Below are 19,409 nucleotides of genomic sequence, written 5' to 3' on the forward strand. Positions count from 1 at the left end.
ATGGCTGGCCAGATTGCTGACATAGAAACATAGGTTTTTCAAAAAAAACCTTAGAAGGATTCAAAAGACACTTATAGAATCGGGTCAAAATTCTAATTTTCACGAATTTTTCAAAAATAGCAGATCTACAAGCTCGCAGCGCGGCACTCGGTGCCGCGCTGTGAGCTTGCATATCTGCTATTTTTCAATAGCTAAAGCATAAAATAATGATACACAATAATGTGTACCCGTTCTGAATGGGTTAAGAGTATATTTAGAATCTAACACAAAACACAGGATAATAATGGTCTAGTCACCAGATTATATCTCAATATGTTCTTCTGGTGGTTACTACTATGTACAGCCTATTTATTATAGTTTTGGAAATGCGTGAAGTGTGGTTGAGCACCATGGCTTTTTATAATTGAGTACCTGAGACGAATAACAGTATAAGTCCATATTTGAATTCTTTTGAATATATATATTTTTGGATTTACCAGACTGTAAACCACAAACTAATCATTTTTAATCTGTTAAATTGTTAATGCAATCCCCCCCTCATTTGGAGAAGGTATAAGGCTTGGTGAGCTAAAGGTTGAGTCACTGCTTTTTGCGGATGACTTGGTTCTGATGGAACCATCGGTCCAAGACCTTCAGCTCTCACTGGATCGGTTCGCAGCCGAGTGTACAGCGGCCGGAATGAGGATCAGCATCTCTAAGTCTGAAGCCATGGTTCTCAGCAGGAAACCGATGGATTGTGCAGTCCAAGTAGGGAATGAGACGTTACCCCAGGTGAAGGAGTTTAAGTATCTCGGGGTCTTGTTCACAAGTGAGAGAAAGGGGAAGACAGAGAAGGAGATCAGCCGGAGAATCGGAGCAGCAGGAGCGGTTTTGCAGTCGCTTAATCGCACTGTTGTGAAGAAAAAAGAGTTGAGCCGTAAGGCAAAGCTCTCTGTCTTTCGAGCAATCTTCGTTCCCACTCTCACCTATGGTCATGAAGTGTGGGTCATGACCGAAAGTATAAGGTCTCGGGTACAAGCGGCCGAAATGAGTTTTCTCAGAAGGGTGGCTGGTATCTCCCTTAGAGATAGGGTGAGAAGTTCAATCACCCGCGAGAGACTTGGAGTAGAACCGCTGCTCCTTAACTTGGAAAGGAGTCAGCTTAGGTGGTTCGGGCATCTAGTACGGATGCCCCCCGAGCGCCTTCCTAGGAAGGTCCTCGATGCACGTCCCACTGGGAGGAGACCCCGTGGCAGACCTAAGACCAGATGGAAGGATATCTCCAGACTGGCCTGGGAACGCCTTGGTATACTCCCAGAGGGAGTGGAGGAAGTTGCGCAGGATAAGGAAATCTGGAAGTCTCAGTTGGAGCTGTTACCCCCGCGACCCGATTCCGGATAAGCGGTTGAAGATGGATGGATGGATGTTGGTTTTAATGTTATCTGCTCCCTTTGTCTGCTGAATATTGCTTGTACGGACTTAGACTGTTGTTCCACAAACTGCTGGAGATATACTTTTTTTCCACTTTCCATAAGTATTATGTCTTATAATTCCTAATATATATGAGTTAAGTCAAAAAATCTAATTCAACAAAATGAGAGGGGAGTACATTAAGACTTTAAGAGATTAAAAACTTCTAGTTTGTGGTTTACAGTCTGGTAAATCAAAAAAATATCTTTATCCAAAATGTTAAAATACGGACTTAGACTGTTATTCGTCTCTGGTACTCAATTGTACGGTAGTACAATTATGTGTCATCATGTCAAATTAGTACATTATTGCAGTATTTTTGAACAATATATTGTGTTTTCTTTGAAAAACACAATCTATCTCTAGCTTTTCTATACTGAACCTATTATTGCCAAAGATGAAAACATATAAAAGAACATAAATGGTTGCAAGGCTGAATCCTCACATTAAGGGACTCGAGAATACCGCACATGCACAGCTGCCTGGGAAGTGCTTAACGATGAGGTACACATTCTGACATGAGCCGTTTTTATAAAAAAATCCCTGCTGTTGTATACGTGTACGTATTTGCATTAGTAAATACAACCAATTCTAATGCAGAAATGAATGAAATCGAATATATACAAATAACAATAGTAATGATTCTATTTAGGAATTGGAATCCTCTAAAACAACGACATAATAACAATCAAGTCATAATAAAAAACATACATAATTCATATTTCAGGCTTAGTCTGATATTACCTAGTGGGGGAGGGGGGCGACGTTCTAAAAATGCTCTATCTACCAAACAACTCTTTCCATCTTTCTTTATTATCATAATTGTTTTCCAATTTAGAGGAAATTAAGTGGCAGAAATATTCAATTACATGATATTCAAGTAGATAAGGCACTGGGCCTGCCAATACCGGTCCCAAATAAGTTTGAAGCCTGTGCGGCTAATAGCACCATATTATTCTTGCAGCATCATTTTCACATTCACATTTTCCTTGTGATATTATAAAAAAAAGGAAAGCTGTTAAGATTAAGAGGCATTTCTTGACCCTTCCTGACATTGCGAGCCAGAGCCAGTCTCAACTGATTCATAAAGGTTGTTAAGGAAATCGTAAGCTATTAAAACTATCATTGTTATAAAAGGTATTCATAAATGATGCATAGCACTGGTTTTGTACCATGTTATGAGAAAAACACAGCACAGAAATGTTAAGCTTACATAATACACTGTTCAACGTTATGCTGCAATCAAATGAGTGCATTGTTCACGTGTGGTTGAGCTACATCCGTAACTATCACTGCATGCTAAATTAGTAAGCTAGCCATATTATACCACATCCCTTAGTGCTACTCTGGAAGAGTTACATTTCTCTGAAAACAAATTCAATTCCACAGGTTTATCAACAGAGAAAGTGCAAACAAAAACGTATCATTGTTTCACAATCATTCCCATAAAAAAAAAAGAAAATATATATTTTCTTCCTTCCCTATACTCGAACCGCGTTGACCTGTACGAGTGGTTCAGGTTGATTACATGCCAATCTGTGCCTGAAGAAAAAAAACCTAATCATTAGTTTGCCATGCTTATGGCATTTAGGCCTAGGATTATTGACTGCTTTAACTATTGAAAAATAGCAGATATACAAGCTCACAGCGCGGCACCGAGTGCCGCGCTGTGAGCTTGTAGATCTGCTATTTTTGCAAAATCATGATTTTTTTTTTGCAAGTCTTTGAATATATCTACTTAAAAGCGAACATTTGTAACTCAAATATTTACTTCTGGGTGGTCCCTGGAACAACATATTTTGAGATGGGGGTCCGTGGCCAAATACCTGTAATTTTGGGGGTCCTTGACGTGAAAAGGTTTGAGAACAGCACGATTTAGGGGAAGGATTTAGAAGTCGGGTCAAAGATCGGGTCAAAGATATTCAAAGACTTGCACTCATTTTCACGATTTCTCAAAAATAGCAGATCTACAAGCTCGCAGCGCGGCACTCGGTGCCGCGCTGTGAGCTTGTATATCTGCTATTTTTCTAAAGTCAAAACATAAAATAATGGTTAAAGTGGTTCAAATCTAACGCGACTCGAGCGCGTTCCAGGTATTTGAGAGTTATGGCAGCATGGAACATGACCTCCACATGTAAACGTGACCTCCCTCCACAGAGTCTGTGTGTTTGGATCTATGCGAGCTAAACCACCGGCACCTCATCGGCGAGTGGTGCGCGCGTTGCCACGGAAACGCTGGCCGCAGGTCTTGCAGCACTGCGCTCGCACCGTGGGCAGCTGGCAGCGGCCCAGCCAGCGCAGAGTCTGACAGAAGCGGAGCGTCAGTCTGTCACGGACACACGTCACCCCTGAGAGAGAGAGAGAGAGAGAGAGAGAGAGACACAGAGAGATAATTAGCGTTCATTCCACGTTGTAGTAACATTGTTCCTGCTGCTCTACATACTGCCAACCAGAAATCAAGACACAGCTCACCAGGCACGTGCACACACAGACATCAAAGGGGGCTTGAGCCCCTGCCCTTTTATCCTTCTCTAAAAGGTGCCCTCTCCAGACCAGGAATGCAGTTTTTACTGCATGTGCTGAAATAAATGCAAATGCCCCCTTTCCATGCCACACTCTCCTGAACTTAGAACGCAGCATCTTATGTTGAAAGAAGCCCTCTCTGTGTAGAAATCCATGCCGTTTCGTCACATTGTATTGACTTCATTATGCTTATAGTTCAGTGTGGTATCAAGCACCGAAAATAGCTATTTTCGATATTTTCACCAAAAGGCCATTTTAGAAATTTCAGCCCCTGCCTCTCTAAAGTTCTCTGCACGTACCTGCAGCTCACAGCTTTAACCTTTGCTTTTATGAAATATCCGACTGAGACCATTACGGCTTTATGGAAAATGCTTCTAAAACATAATATTGCTAGTTTGACAACTTTAAATGCCCTAATCTCAGAAAAGAAATAAAGAAATAACCGGAAAGAATATTGAGAGCTCGTAGTCAAGTAAAGTAAATTGTATTTCTAGAGAGCATTTTAAAAACCACCAGGCTCGACCAAAGTGCTGCACAACCTACAAAATGCAATAGAAGATACAGCAGTGTTACAAAAATAAAATACAATATTAGAAAAACAACAGTGTTACACAAGCCAAACTTTTTTTTACAAAAGGTGTACACAGCAACACATAATGCATGGAGGCATTGGAGCATTAGGTTTTTAAATATACGTCTTTAATCTGGTTTTAACCCATTTAGAACGGGTACACATTATTGTGTATCATTATTTTATGCTTTAACTATTGAAAAATAGCAGATATACAAGCTCACAGCGCGGCACAGAGTGCCGCGCTGCGAGCTTGTAGATCTGCTATTTTTTATTTATTTTGAAAATTAGAATTTTGACCCGATTCTAAAGACCTAAGTGACTTTTGAATCCTTCTAAGGTTTTTTGAAAAACCTATGTTTCTATGTCAGCAATCTGGCCAGCCATCGTCAAAGAAAAGGTCCTTTTCACTTGGTGCTCAGTTAGTCTTTTCTTGAGAGACTACTATGTCAGTGGTTCTCAAACCTTTTCATGTGAAGGACCCCCAAAATTATATGTATTTGGCCACGGACCCGCATCTCAAAATATCTAGTTCCAGGGACCACCCAGAAGCAAAATTTGAGTTACAAACGTTCGCTTTGAAAATACATATAGTCAAAGATTTGCACACATTTTTCACGACCTTTTCAAAAATAGCAGATCTACAAGCTCGCAGCGCGGCACTTGGTGCCGCGCTGTGAGCATGTATATCTGCTATTTTTCACTGGTTAAAGCGTTCAATAATTCTAGGCCTTAAATGGGTTTTAAAATAAGCAAGGTGTTCCATAAGGTCGGTGCTGCGACTGAGAAGGCACCTTTATGCTTCAGCTTTGTGCATGAAACCTTACGGAGCATCTGTAGATACAGCAGGCTTACGTAGATACTTGTGTATTCCATAGAAGACACCATGGCTTCACTGGAATCCAAATGACTGAAATTAGTTGCGGCGACTGAGAACTTTAATCCATGCATATCAAATGCTTCAAGCCGCTGGAGCATATACAGATCCATCTCGAAAAATTTGAATATTGTGTGAAAATGCATTGCAGATGCCATAGCACCCCAAATCATAACTGACTTCGGAAACTTCCCACTGTTTTCAAACAACTCTGACTTCAGAAGGTTGACATTTCGCTATTATAAATCCTTGTTTTGAGTGGTTTCGTGTAATAGTGTAATATTTTGAAATATGGACTTTTGAAATTAATGAGATGTATGCCATAGAAATTCAAGATTTAAACCTAAAAAAGGGTTGGAATAATTCACTGAATGTCGAATGTATCTAGAATATATGAAAGTTTCAAGAAATATATGACAGTTTCAAGAAAATGTACTTTTACACAATATTCAAATTTTTCGAGAAGGATCTGTATATGAAATACGATTCCGTAATATTATGCACTGCCATAAAATAATGCAGATGGTTTCATTTTGTTTCCATTTTGTCTGACGGTCCATGTAGATCCATGTGCCATAATAACAAACACATTACTTTAATTTAAAATAGATTTTCTTTTTTACACACGTCAACCCCGAGAGAGAGTGTTACATAGACAGCTTATAGTATTCATTCACACAACACAACAATCGAATGCACTTATAATGAATTATATTACACAGATTGGTTGAATGCTTGGTTCTGATTGTTCAATCACTGAATCCAGTGGTGAGTTATTTCTGGATAATGACGGCATTAATAACAAACCGCTGTGTCTAATCAAATACTCAGGGCACCTGGCTCACATCAATCTACAACATTTGCATCTGAGATGTCGTGGAGTAAAAGTAAAAGTATTGCAAAATTGGAAATACTCTAGTAAAGTAAAAAGTACTTCAATGACAAATGTTTTGTAAGCCCCTGAGCACAAGGTTTGAAGGTTGTAGTGTACTGTAAGCCCATCGATCACAGAAGACGGAGATGTCAACCCTGAGAGAGTTGCATAGAACAGTGGTTCTCAAACACTTTTCCTGACAATACACATTGATTTGTGCCATGCAGGGACCCCTCATACAAGATTTATATTGTAAGAAGTTTAAAAAAAAACATCACACATTGTGAGCTTGTACTGTGCACTGATGTATTGTGAACCTCTACATTTCAAAACATAACTCCATCTGTCATATACAACCGAACAATTGCCTTTTTACTTTGGCCTGAGCAGAAGGCAATAGATGCACATAATATTCGAGGACATTCAATTTCCATATATTATATGGAAATTGAATGTCCTCAAATATTGAAAAAGAAAAAATCCTTTTCATACCAACTTTTCATACAAATGCTCAACCAACTCAAAAAGAAAATGCATCGCAATGTGTCAATATGTCCGTACAGGACAAACGTGTCCGTGGCAAAGACACAAACTCCTTATGAAGCATTATGAATGCATTATAATGCATTATGAATGCCCTCATAATGCATTATAAATGTGGGCTTCATAGAAAGTGTACTGTGAGCGCTACTCCTCCCACAGTACCTTGCCCTGAGCAGAAGGGGAAAATACACACACCAGCTCCAGCACAACCAACTCAAAAAGAAAATAGCATAGCTGCATTTGTATTTAAAACTAGTGCATGATTATAGCTGTAATTATACACAGTAGTGCACTCAGGGAAAAATAATATAGTATATACTCCAGTATCTGGCCTATACTCCTGTTCGCAATTTGGTGTGAGGGGAGTTTCTCACCTGAACTGAGTCAGTGGGTCCCTAGACATGAAAAATCACAGAGGTGCTCGTCCGCCATAGTGCCACGAATGGCGCAATGGCCAAATCAAATATGGCCACCATCGGCTATAATGAAAATCCAACTTTTGTGTATATGCACAAGCAATACCTCCATTCTGACTAATTCGGGTGCGGGGAATTCATTTCTGATATTGTTTTGACCATTTTGTGTGATTTGGACCTTGAAAGGTCATGGTCAAGGTCATTTTGTAATTCCGAAGACCATGGCCACAACTTGGCCATTGTTAGGAGTAAAAACAGGTGCTGTAGGTCTAAATCAACTAATTCTGACATGTATAATTCATTTCTGGTATTGTTTTGACCATTAAGGATCATCTTGTCCTTGAAATATCAATATCAATGCCATTTTTCAAAAACGATTTTGTCTTTACTAGCACTTTTATTTAATTTTTTCATAATAGTTTGTTTTGTTTATAACAAAATACATACTAGTTAAATATATGTAAACACTCCCATTTAACTTTAAAGGGGGACTTTAAATGAGTGTTTAAATGAGCAAATAAGACTATTTACGAATAAAAGTGACAAATAAGATCACATAACAAAATCACACACAAAATTAAATAACAATTCCCCTCAAAGTGCACCATATTGTGATTCTGTGTATGCAAGTTAGTGTGATGTGCTTTTACAGGATGGATTTGCCATTGTTCCATCACAAAATATGATGCACATAACTCCATCAGCAAGGCAGCCATATAACGTTCAGTGTCACGCTTCAGACATGGCAGGAGTGTACTACAGCCAAAGTGTTCCTTCCATCCATCAGGGCTTGACATTGACTTTTTGAGGCACTTGTCCTTTGGACAAGTACATTTCTCATTCACTTGTCTGGGCACAAAAGTCACTTGTCCGGATAAACTGAGTCAGACATTGAAATAGAATGAATAACAAAAGGACTGCTAATGACCCTCCTTGCTCCCTCCACTCCATAGTATGGGCAGTCTATAGTCTGCATACAGCACAAAGGACAAGCCTTAATGTCATGACCTGATCCATGTTCTATTGGTTCTAGTCTTTCCTCAGGTTCCTTGGCTGTTGCAAGCAGGTGGCAAGACATGCACTAGAAAGGTGCCTTGTTGGTCTCAGCTGTTGTACTTCTCTGCTACCAATGCTGTGTCGTGTTCTGTCAAAGTCTTTGCCTCTCAGTCTCCAAAGTTTGTTAGATATATTGTACTCGGTCAGAAGCCATAACTGCATGTTTAATCCCCACCTGGCCCATGCAGTCATCTCCAGTCTCCAAGGCATATGTGCCTTGATCACTGTTTAGCTAGTGGTGCTCCAAGATCAATGCAGTGGAAGCATTTCCAATTTTCACCAGTGCCATTCTGCAGCCAGTGCTTGTAAATATGGGGTATAGTATAGCAGTTACGCGAAGGAGACAACAACTCTCTGGGGTCCACCATAATTCCGACATCCCATTATTCCGACCATTAGGTTAGTGAAGGTTAGGGTTGGTTATAATGGAGTCAGTACATGCACCATATGTCAGCCTCCTCAATCCTATTCAAGATGTCTGGGATCTCTACTCCACCTTTGTCATCTTCATCAGAGACAATGGTAAATGGACTGCATTTACACTATATAGTGCTTTTCTCCAAAGCACTTTACCATTCACCCATTAACACACCATGAAACCATGCAAGGTTCCAACCTGCTCATCGGGAGCAGTAAGGGATTCAGTGTCTTGCTCAAGGACACTTCGACACATAACCAGGAAGAGCTGGGAATCGAACCTGGAACCTTCAGATTTCAAGGCAGGCGTTCTATACTGAGCCACTGTCGTCCGACAATGATGGTAACATTGTTATGTCAAAACATGCCAGATATGTCCTTAATATTGATGACATTGGGACAGGGATCTCCATATATGGGCATAAAACATATGTTAAAAGCCAAGCAGGGCCTTGGCGAGTTAGGGCCTGGGTTTGATGTCTGGGGATCCCCATATATGAGCATGAGGGGGTACCTTAACAGGGCATCAAAAAGGTAGCACATCCAAAACTTTAAATCAGTGGAGAATAAAGTACTCGCGTTTCCACTTTTTTATTGGCACAAACCAACAAGAACGCTTAAGCGTTTCGGCTATGAGCCTTCATCAGAGCATTCTGGGTGTGTCTGTCAGCTCTGTTGTCTCTGATGATGAAGGGCTCCCTGCAAAAAGGGCTGGTGGTGAAGAGATCCCAGACCTCGATCTAGATTGAGGAGGCTGGTGTTACATGTGGAGTCAATTGGCCCCATTATAAATAAACCTATCCATAACCCCAATATCAGGATTATGAGCGGACCCCATAGAGTTGTTGTAGTCTCCTTCGCATTAATGCTATACTACACCCGAAACATTCAAGCGCTGGGGATGAAGGGACTGGCTGCAGAATGGCACTAGGGGTGCACATGCTTCCACTGCATCAAGCAGTCTCTCATCTTGGAGCACCACAAGACAGTGATCAAGGCACACATGCCTTGGAGACTGGAGATGACTGCATGAGCCAGGTGGGGACTAAACATGCAGCTATGGCTTCTGACCGAGTACAGTACAATATCTTAAAAAACTTTGGAGAAGCAAAGACCTTGACAGAACATGGTAGCAGAGAAGTACAGTACAACTGCTGAGACCAACAGGGCACCTTCCTAGTGCATTTCTTGCTACCTGCATGCAACAGCCAAGGAATCCGAGGAAAGACTAGAACCAATGGAACATCGATGGATGGAAGGAACATTTTGACTTTAGTACACTCCCATGTCTGAAGCGTGACACTCGTCAATATGGTTGCTGGGCTGGTGGAATTCTGTGCATCATATTTTGCCATGGAACAATAGCAAATCCATCCTGTAAAAAACACATCATACTAACTTGCATCATAATACACAATCACAATATGGTGCACTTTGAGGGAAATAGTTATTTAATTTTGTGTGTGATTTTGTTATGTGATCTTATTTGTCACTTTTATTCGTAAATAGCCTTAATATTTGCTCATTTAAACACCCATTTAAAGTCCCCCTCTAAAGTTAAATGGGGGTGTGTACTTCTATTTATACTAGTATGTCTTTTGTTATAAACAAAACAAACTATTATGAAAAAATCGTTTTTGAAAAATGGCATTGATATTGATATTTCAAAGACAAGATGATCCTTAATGGTCAAAACAATACCAGAAATGAATTATACATGTCAGAATTAGTTGATTTAGACCTACAGCACCTGTTTTTACTCCTAACAATGGCCAAGTTGTGGCCATGGTCTTCGGAATTACAAAATTACCTTGACCATGACCTTTTCAGTTTAATCACCCAAAATGGTCAAAACATCAGAAATGAATTCCCCGCACCCGAATTAGTCAGAATGGAGGTATTGCTTGTGCATATACACAAAAGTTGGATTTTCATTATAGCCGATGGCGGCGATATTTGATTTGGCCATTGCGCCATTCGTGGCACTATGGCGGACGAGCACCTCTGTGATTTTTCATGTCTAGGGACCCACTGACTCAGTTCAGGTGAGAAACTCCCCTCACCCAAAATTGCGAACAGGAGTATAGGCCAGATACTGTATTAATAGGAGCCTTGGTACCAATCCTTCACATGGAAAAGGGTACACTCAGGTGGAATATCAGGGGTGAGATGCCGTGGGCTCGGTTGGGCACGGCGAGCCCACACTTATCAAACTGTACGCACACGCGCCCCACATGCACGCACGTCGTCAAGTTGTGTGATGACGGCTCGGTCAACACTTCAATCCCCTACCTAACCTGTCTGCTTTGCATAACAATACTTTGGTAGGCAGGCTCATTTACACTTGTATATGCGGCCAGCATATACATTCGCCTAGCATTCTTTGCAGACTTTTAGCTCCTTTCGGAACCTTTCCCTCCGCTATGCAGCTCCTCACTCTTCATGTCATGAAGAGTTTAAATCACTCATTTTGTCAGAGCTGCAGAGGGAGAGGTTCCGAAAGGAGTTAGCAGACTTTACTGTGTGGATGAGTCTATAAAGTCAATGTAAACTAAAGTTATTTTATATAAAACATAAAGGAAAATACATTAATTGAAACTAAAATAAAAACAACAAATTAACAATGTAACTAAATAATAAGAAATATAATTAGATTAAAAAAGTTGTGTTATACAGCACCGAGCGGCAGGCATGCGCGTGCACGTGACGTGCATGTGGCGTCATGAATTTAGAGGGCCACCACTTCAAAAATCCATATCACACCACTGAATATACTGTAGATCAGTGGTTCTCAAACATTTGTTGTCTCAGGCCACCACTATAAATAACCTTTCCATCCACGGCAGTGACGGCACCCCTGAATTACATTGTTACTTTACAGTAACTTACAGTACATTTATGTCGAATATGTCAATCTTTCCCCCTAAGATACAGTAGTATGTCAATGTCACTAGAAATGACGCGTCACGACATGACACTTTGTGACACGCTGTGAGCTTGTAGATCTGCTATTTTTGGTGAAGCGACTTTGTCGCACCAAGTACAGTCTGTTTTACTAAGTATAATTTGTTATGAACTGAAGTGATAAATTCCAAATATTATCAAAGTACTCTGAGCCTAGCCTGGGTACCAGCCTGCTACGGATTAGTTTTGTCACTTCGCTTCAATATGTTTTACTTCTACTCCACTTACTTCTGTCTCTCAGAAACAAATATTGTACCTTTTACTCCACTACACTTTAGTTACTAGTAGTTACTTTGTACAAACATGTGTACAACTTAAAACATACATTGACCACTTCAGCCCTATTAGTATACTGTACATTTCGGCCATTTGAAAACAGCCGATCTAAAAGATCGCAATGCATTGTCAGCTTGTGGATCTGTTATTTTCAAAAAGATGTGTATACATTTGAAAGCTTGAACTACATTTTGATAGCAATACTTTTGTACTTTTACCCGAGCGGATTTTGGATCCCGGACTTTTACTGTACTTGAAACCAGTGTTGTTTTTGACAGCAAATTTTGATTTAGTTTTAGTCATAGTCTTTTTGTCTTTTAGTTTTAGTCATAATTTAGTCACCCGAACAGTTTTAGTTTTAGTTTAATTTTAGTCAACTAAATATCATAAGATTTGAGTCGATTAAATCCACTGTTGATTTAGTCAACTGTAGAATTGTATTTTGGCAGGCCTTGATGGCATCATAATGACTGATTTTACACTTGGTTGCGTGCTGAAAATAGCAGATCTACAAGCTCACAACGAGTCGCAGCAGCACGCAACACCTGAGAGCAACCAAACATAAAATGACTCTCTTCTCCACTAGCCCCTCCCTAACGTTTTAGTCTTAAGCAATATTACACAAGGTGTGCATATAATATATCCTGCACGACAGCCTTACCGCAGGAACGAGCCGACAGGCGAGTTCCGTAGGTAGGGCTGGAGTGCAGGATAACCGTGTTACATGCAGACCCTCGAGTGTAATATTGCGATTATACAACTGTAATTTTTTAATGCCACATTTAGCTACTATGTCACATGAAAACCGCTAGCCTAGCCGCCTAGCATATAGGGGCGCGCTTGCTGTCTTTCGTGACCAACGCAGCTGATTTCTTTACTTGATCTCTCATCAAGTAAAGAAATCAGCTGCAGTGCATCTGTGCTCGTTATATGCACGGTTGGGGCGCCTGTTTTCCATTGAGAGCCCGACTACCTGTTGTATAATAGTTTTTATTTTGTTGACAAAATTGTCAATATATTTAGTCTTAGTTTTAGTCATCACAGCTTAGTTTTTATTTTGTTTTCGTCAGTGAAAGAAAATGCAGTCGACAAAACGTTTTCGTCATAGTTTTAGTCGACGAAATCGACACTGCTTGTAACAGAGTATTTCTACATTGCAGTATTGATACTTTTTACTTGAGTAAGTACTTTTCCCAACGCTGCATCAGTCAATATGAGATTCCTTCCATACAGGATATACCTGTTACTCTCTTTACTCGTGCTGATGTCCCTGCTGAGGTGTAGAGCAGGGACGTGCTGGGCCCCTGATTCAGCCCGGGAAAAAGAGTTGTAGAGGCCCTCAATGCGCTATAGAGAGAGATCTCTCTCTATAGCGCTGCTGCTACTCAAAGATTTACCATTTCAGATCATGACAAGTGACAAGCCAGTGGGCCAATTACTGTACATGAGTTATATTTCGTCGTTGTCGGGAGGAAACCTTGTATGTCCAAAACCGTTTGTTTTGTATTTATCATTTTTAAAATTATTTAAACTAGTGAAAACAGCCGATCTACAAGCACACAATGCCTCGCACCGCGAGGCGTTGTATGCTTGTAGATCTGCTGTTTTCACTACTTTTGTGCGACGGCCTTGTATGATGAAGCAGGGCTTTGCTTTGCGAAAAAATGTATAAATTTGAAACTTGGAGATACAAGGTTTCTGCTCGACAGTGACGATTTACTTTGTTGGCCCCCCAGCCCCCAAAATGGAACGAAGGCCGACATTTTATTTGTATTTTTCCCTAATGGCCAGCCTGGACCAGGCTGGAAATGAACCGGCCGTTCGGGAGTTGTCCCGCTTTTCCCAATGGCCAGATCGTCCCTGGTGTAGAGGTTAGGTTAGGTTGACTCAGACAAACTGTCACAACATGCCTGTTGTACAGATCAACAAACCTTACTGTTCACCTACGCTTTTATACAACAGTGGTTCTCAACCTGTGGTTCGGGACACCCAGGGGGGTCCAGGTCCCTAGATCAGGGGTTCCCAAACTTTTTTGGCTCGGGGCACCCCTATAAATATACTGTATATATTTTTTTCATCCGAGTCACCCCTACATTATTATATTCCTAATTTTCACTCCCAGCACCTTATATTTATTGCATATTTTAGCAATATGTTGCGAGGAGAGCGAGATAATAGCCATTTTGGTTAAAACTGACAGAAAATAACTTTGTACATCAAGTTTAAAATTATACTAAATATATTTTTAAATGTCCAAATAAATTTCAAATATCAAATGATCTCGCGGCACCCCTGGACTGCCGTCGCGGCACCCCAGGGTGCCCCGTCACCCACTTTGAAAACCCCTGCCCTAGATGACAGTGAAGTGAAAATCTAAAGACAGTTTTAAAAACTTGTTATAACCTTTTTAATAACTACAAAAAGTTACAAAAAGTGGGCAGGAGGACTTGCCTTGACATTACACACAAACTCCTCTAGCCAATCAGGCAAACCCAGTGGGAGTGAGTGGTGCCTTACGTTGCACAACAGCACCACTTGAAGGTAGGTCACCCAGCGGTATTGCAGCTGTTGAGGCCGTACTCATAGATAAGTATCAGGTGGACAGACAGACACGTCCGGTTGCTGCAGTGATGGCGCCGCTCAAAAGACATCTGCCGTCATCACAGTGTGCTGGCAGCCCCGGCTCTTAAGCATGCTCCTTTTCTATGCCAGTGAGAAGCAATGTATCCATTGTATAATACAGGGCCCTGTTGCGTCAGTGCAAGCGTGATGACATCACTTGGTCACATGACCGTAGTCAGGATGTTGTTGTCTTCCACCCTGTATGGGCTAGTGTAGCCTATAGCTATTGTTTGCCAATCATAATTTTAGGGTGACCATACGTCCTCTTTTGCCCGGACATGTCCTCTTTTAGGGGGCTGTCCAGCCTGTCCGGGGGGGTTTTATAAATTCCTTCAAATGTCCGGGGTTTCGCGCATATCACAGTTAAAGCACGGGCATTTACAATGCACGTTTAATGGTTCGTTAACACACTGCGAGAGGCGGGTTTCCACCCCTAACCCCGGAACGTGTATTATTCATACTACTCTCTGCCTGCGCTGCGATCCCTCCCTCCCTCAGCCTGTCTCGCTTTCAGATCAGAGGCAGAGCAGAGCTCGGCAGCAGCTCGCGCTGCTCAAGCCAAACGAACAAATTGCAAATGCAATTAATGCTGTTTCACTGATGAAATGCACAAAAAGTGCCAGTGACCAACATTGAGAAGCAGAGCGCTCTGTCAGCAAAGCTGGTACTCTTCTGTGTCCATTTAGGCATTTACAAATAAAAGTTCTTCTGCTTCAAGCCCATATCAACACTGCAAAGTAGCCTACAAGACAGTCTGTGCGAGGTGAGAGCTCTTCTGCTAACTAAATTGAGAGAATCTTTTGTACAACCTTGTAAAGCAGAACGGCGGTTTGAATAATGGGCTACCTCTCTTTTATTTAGTTACAAAGCTGAACGTTCATACAGGAGTCAAAAGGCATACTTTATCAGTGGATCTCTCTAGCCTATTAATAGATTTGTAAAGGGTCCAATTGGAACCCCCTCAAAAATGAATACATAACTAATAACATACAGTAATTGAGCTGTAAACTAGTAATATAAATTATTTTGGAAAATAAATAAATATATCTATCTATATATATATATATATATATATATAGGCCTATATATATATATGCTGGGTAGAGGGTCCTCTTTTTGGATTTTCAGAATATGGTCACCCTACATAATTTGGTCATTTTGCCAGCCATGCCCACAGTTTTAGCCATAAAAAATACATCAGAGATAAAGGGCTTTACAGTTTGAGAAATGCATTGGATTATATGGAGAAAAGTGGCGGCGCAATGCTCTCAGCGTCTAATGGAAACAACCCGCGGTGATTGGGCAATATCCACGGGTTGCCCCGACCTTACGGTAAGATTTAATATTGTTACTGTAAATACAGTAACCGCGTCAAACGCGTCGTGGGCCTCCAGCGACATCAAAGAGTTTGACACGTTGACACCACATGGGCATTTGGAGAGTTAAAAATGTTTTCTGTCTTTGCGAAGATAACTGTAGAAATCATGGCATTTTGTGTAACATCAAAAAGAATATATATAATATTTGAAACAGGAGAACCCATCGATGTATTTCAACGCCTGGATGAACTTGGTCTAACATTGCAGCGCCAGTTAAACAAATCATATTGAATCAGCATGGAGTGTTTCAGATAAATTGTGAGAATACTCAAGGACTCAATGTCAACTGTCCAAAAGTGAAACCCCCAATCGCACTCAGTCCAAAACAGAAATGGAAAATCTTCCCCCCTCGAAAGCATTTTGCCAGGACTATTGCGATACCGTAGCTCAATTTACATGATGCCACACAACACAAGTAAACCATTGTCTGCCAATGTATGAATGATAGTGTTAGGTGTCAGGCTAGCCAAGAGGCACAGATAGATCTAGTTTGAATCCGACTCAGTGTTGTTTTTGACAGCAAGTTTTGATTTAGTTTTAGTCATAGTCTTTTGAATAAAATGTAATTTAGTTTTAGTTATAATTTAGTCACCTGAAAAGTTTTAGTTTTAGTCTAGTTTTAGTCGACTAAATATCATAAGATTTTAGGCGACTAAATCTACAGTTGATTTAGTCGACTAAAATGTATTTTGGCAGGCCTTGATGACATTGTAATGGCTGATTTTACACCTGGTTGCGTTGCTGAAAAAAGATCTACAAGCTCACAACGCGTCGCAGCGCGACGCGTTGTGAGCTTGTAGATCAGCTATTTTCAGCAACGCAACACCTGAGAGCAACCAAATTACATTCTCCTCCACTAGTCCCTCCCTAACGTTTTAGTCTAGTTTTTATTTTGTTGACGAAATTGTCAATATATTTAGTCTTAGTTTTAGTCATCAAAGCTTAGTTTTTATTTCGTTTTTATTTAGTTTTCGTCAGTGAAAAAAAAGCTGTCGACAAAAAAAATCGTCATAGTTTTAGTCGACGAAATCAACACTGGTCCCTATCTATACAGTAAAAAAAAAAGAAAAAGAAAAATGATCTTCTGCGTAAACACTATTATTTTCAACATGACATCCAACACATATACTGATGTGCCTGAACACGTTCAATGAACGATCGTTCATGAACTCGTGATGAACGTTATGGTTGAACGCGTTCATTCTGGCGTTCGTGAACGGCGCTCATCGGCGTGGTCGACGGTCATCTCGTCTTTCTATGCATTCACTTTGAAGCGCTGTGTGTGCATTGCCTCCTTGTTCGACTTATACTTTGTCGTATGACATGTTGCATGCCGAAAATAGCTGATCTGCAAGCTCTTAACACAACACATCGCATCCACGAGACGGCGTGAGCTTGTAGAAGATCAGCTATTTTCACCATGCTGAAACATGTAGGATGTGCGACGTTTAGAAACTTCTGCCTTCAATAAAAGTTTCATGACGAGACAGAAGCAATGTGGGAAAGTGGGCACCTAAACATTGTGAGCACCTCAATGTTAAATTAGATAATTGCTGCGTGTGGTGTTTTAAACATCTGGTCTGTGCATATTATACAAACTCCCTGCAGGTATGTTGGAAGTACAACATTGATACAGCAGCACTGGCTAAGGCTGTGTGAGCCATTAATAAATGTTAACTTTACACCTCATCAGGAACTCGTTGCCTTGATTTTATTTTCTTTGCTACTCTTCTTATTTGAGTGGCCAGGAGTCTAAAAATACTCAATAAAAAACGCTCCAACCTTCAACTGAAAAGTCTGTTGAACACATATACACATATATATATAAATCAGTTATTTTACATTGTTATTTCAGCCTGTCCCTTCTTTTCAAATAACTTGGAGGAGAAAAGCAGGAGACAGGTTTGTGAAGAAACCAAGCAAAAACCCACTCTTTCCTGAAGGAAGTGGAACGTGGGTGAATAGTTTTAAGTTAACGCTGTGAACGGCAGATGCCGTAGCTAATGGATTTCACTTACAACACAGGTATTTGTAGTGTCTCTGCTATATGATTTCCAAAGAAACAACCATTTCCTCTTAACACATGGGAAGCCAAGGTTTCTAACATTTTCTAGCTGTTGCTGCTGCCGCCGTTCACTCACGCTTTATTTTGAAGAGCCCCGGAAGCTTCGTGCGTGTGCACGTGAGTGTCCACTGACGATTGAGGAAGATAATCCATTTGTTTACAAACGCTCGCGAAACTAAAATCCAAACCGGGGCCGACCATCGCGGTAAAGTGTCGCCGTGAAAACAATCAGATCTCTGCTTCCCTGGCGTTTTTTGCACCTCATTCATAGATAAAGCCCTTTTTATGTTTCAGCATGCGCGCAGAGCTGTACAGTTAACCCTTTGTTGTCTCGTTGAGGAACGAGATAACTCCTTTTGGCAGAGTGACCCCTAGTGGCCTTATCTCGTTACTGAACGAGTTTGGCCCCTTGGGTGTTAAGAATAAGGTGAGGAATCTGAACTCTACTCAAGTAAGAAAAGGGGGCAGAAAAAGGCAAAAACTATAACCTTCAAAAAGTATGTAACTGTGCCACGCAAAACTTGCCAAATAGGCTATCCACAAACAAAATGTTTTGATACTGAATGAAAGATAAATCCTAAAGTGCACTTTTAACCAGCGGCGGAAGAAAGCGCAAAGCGTCGGTTGCCGACAGGGAGCTCATCGGCAGGTTTTCGGCAGCGGGTCGGGAACGCTATCGACCAGTATCGACGGAAAACTGGAAGACTGGACTTGCTCAGTTTTGTTGAGTCACCCCTGGCCGTCAGTAGGATTGAGGGAGTTGTAGAATGGACCATTAGTTTGCTATTGCTGCAAAGCCAAGCCAAAATAAGCCATAGACATTTTCCCGTCGCACATTTTTACTAAATAGCATATTCACAATCTCAACTCTCAATTTCCTAGACTAATCAACTCCAAAGCAACGCTAGTAATAGTAATGTGTGTTGTATTGGTAAGAGCAGAAAAAAAAACACCGCACAGAGTAAAATCTCCGCTTCTCCCGTCCGGTTGCCAGATTCTGTGAGTGAAACAAGCGACCAGGTCTATGAAAACAAGCCCAAAAGAAAACGACCAGTTTCACCTATTGAGCTCTATTACCTTAGCTATTTTCTAAAAGAATGTTGAAAGTAAGGCCAAATAAGCAACTACACTTCAGAAACAAGCCCAAACAAAAGTAACCCACAACTAGCAACATTATAAGAAAACAGGATCAAAGTCGCTTATAACGAGCAGACCTGGCAACACAGCGCGCATGCGCACAACTGCGTACAGTAACTACAGTCGGCGTGCAGTCGTCTGGAAACAAATTGCTTCGTTTTTTGCAGTTCTTTGCAGTCTGTGAACAGTTAGAAAGAGTCTCCTGTAGTTGCCGTCAGGTCGCATTTACTATCAAAACCT

At 40.9% G+C, this 19,409-nt stretch overlaps 1 protein-coding gene across 1 annotated transcript in view; it reads right to left on the minus strand.

The window, feature by feature from the left end:
- Positions 1–3,648: 3,648 nt before the first annotated feature.
- The window catches only part of adamts7 (a disintegrin-like and metallopeptidase (reprolysin type) with thrombospondin type 1 motif, 7), a gene marked incomplete at both ends in the record, with an annotated part of 192,011 nt that continues 176,250 nt past the window's right edge, over positions 3,649–19,409 (minus strand). Inside the window, one exon of the mRNA XM_080729396.1 lies at positions 3,649–3,797. Within this exon, the coding sequence (XP_080585522.1) occupies positions 3,649–3,797 (149 nt within the window). The remainder of the gene's footprint in view (positions 3,798–19,409) is intronic.

The sequence above is a fragment of the Nannobrachium achirus genome, assembly GCF_963921795.1.
Source record: "Nannobrachium achirus genome assembly, chromosome: 7".
NCBI classification, from domain to species: Eukaryota; Metazoa; Chordata; class Actinopteri; order Myctophiformes; family Myctophidae; genus Nannobrachium; species Nannobrachium achirus.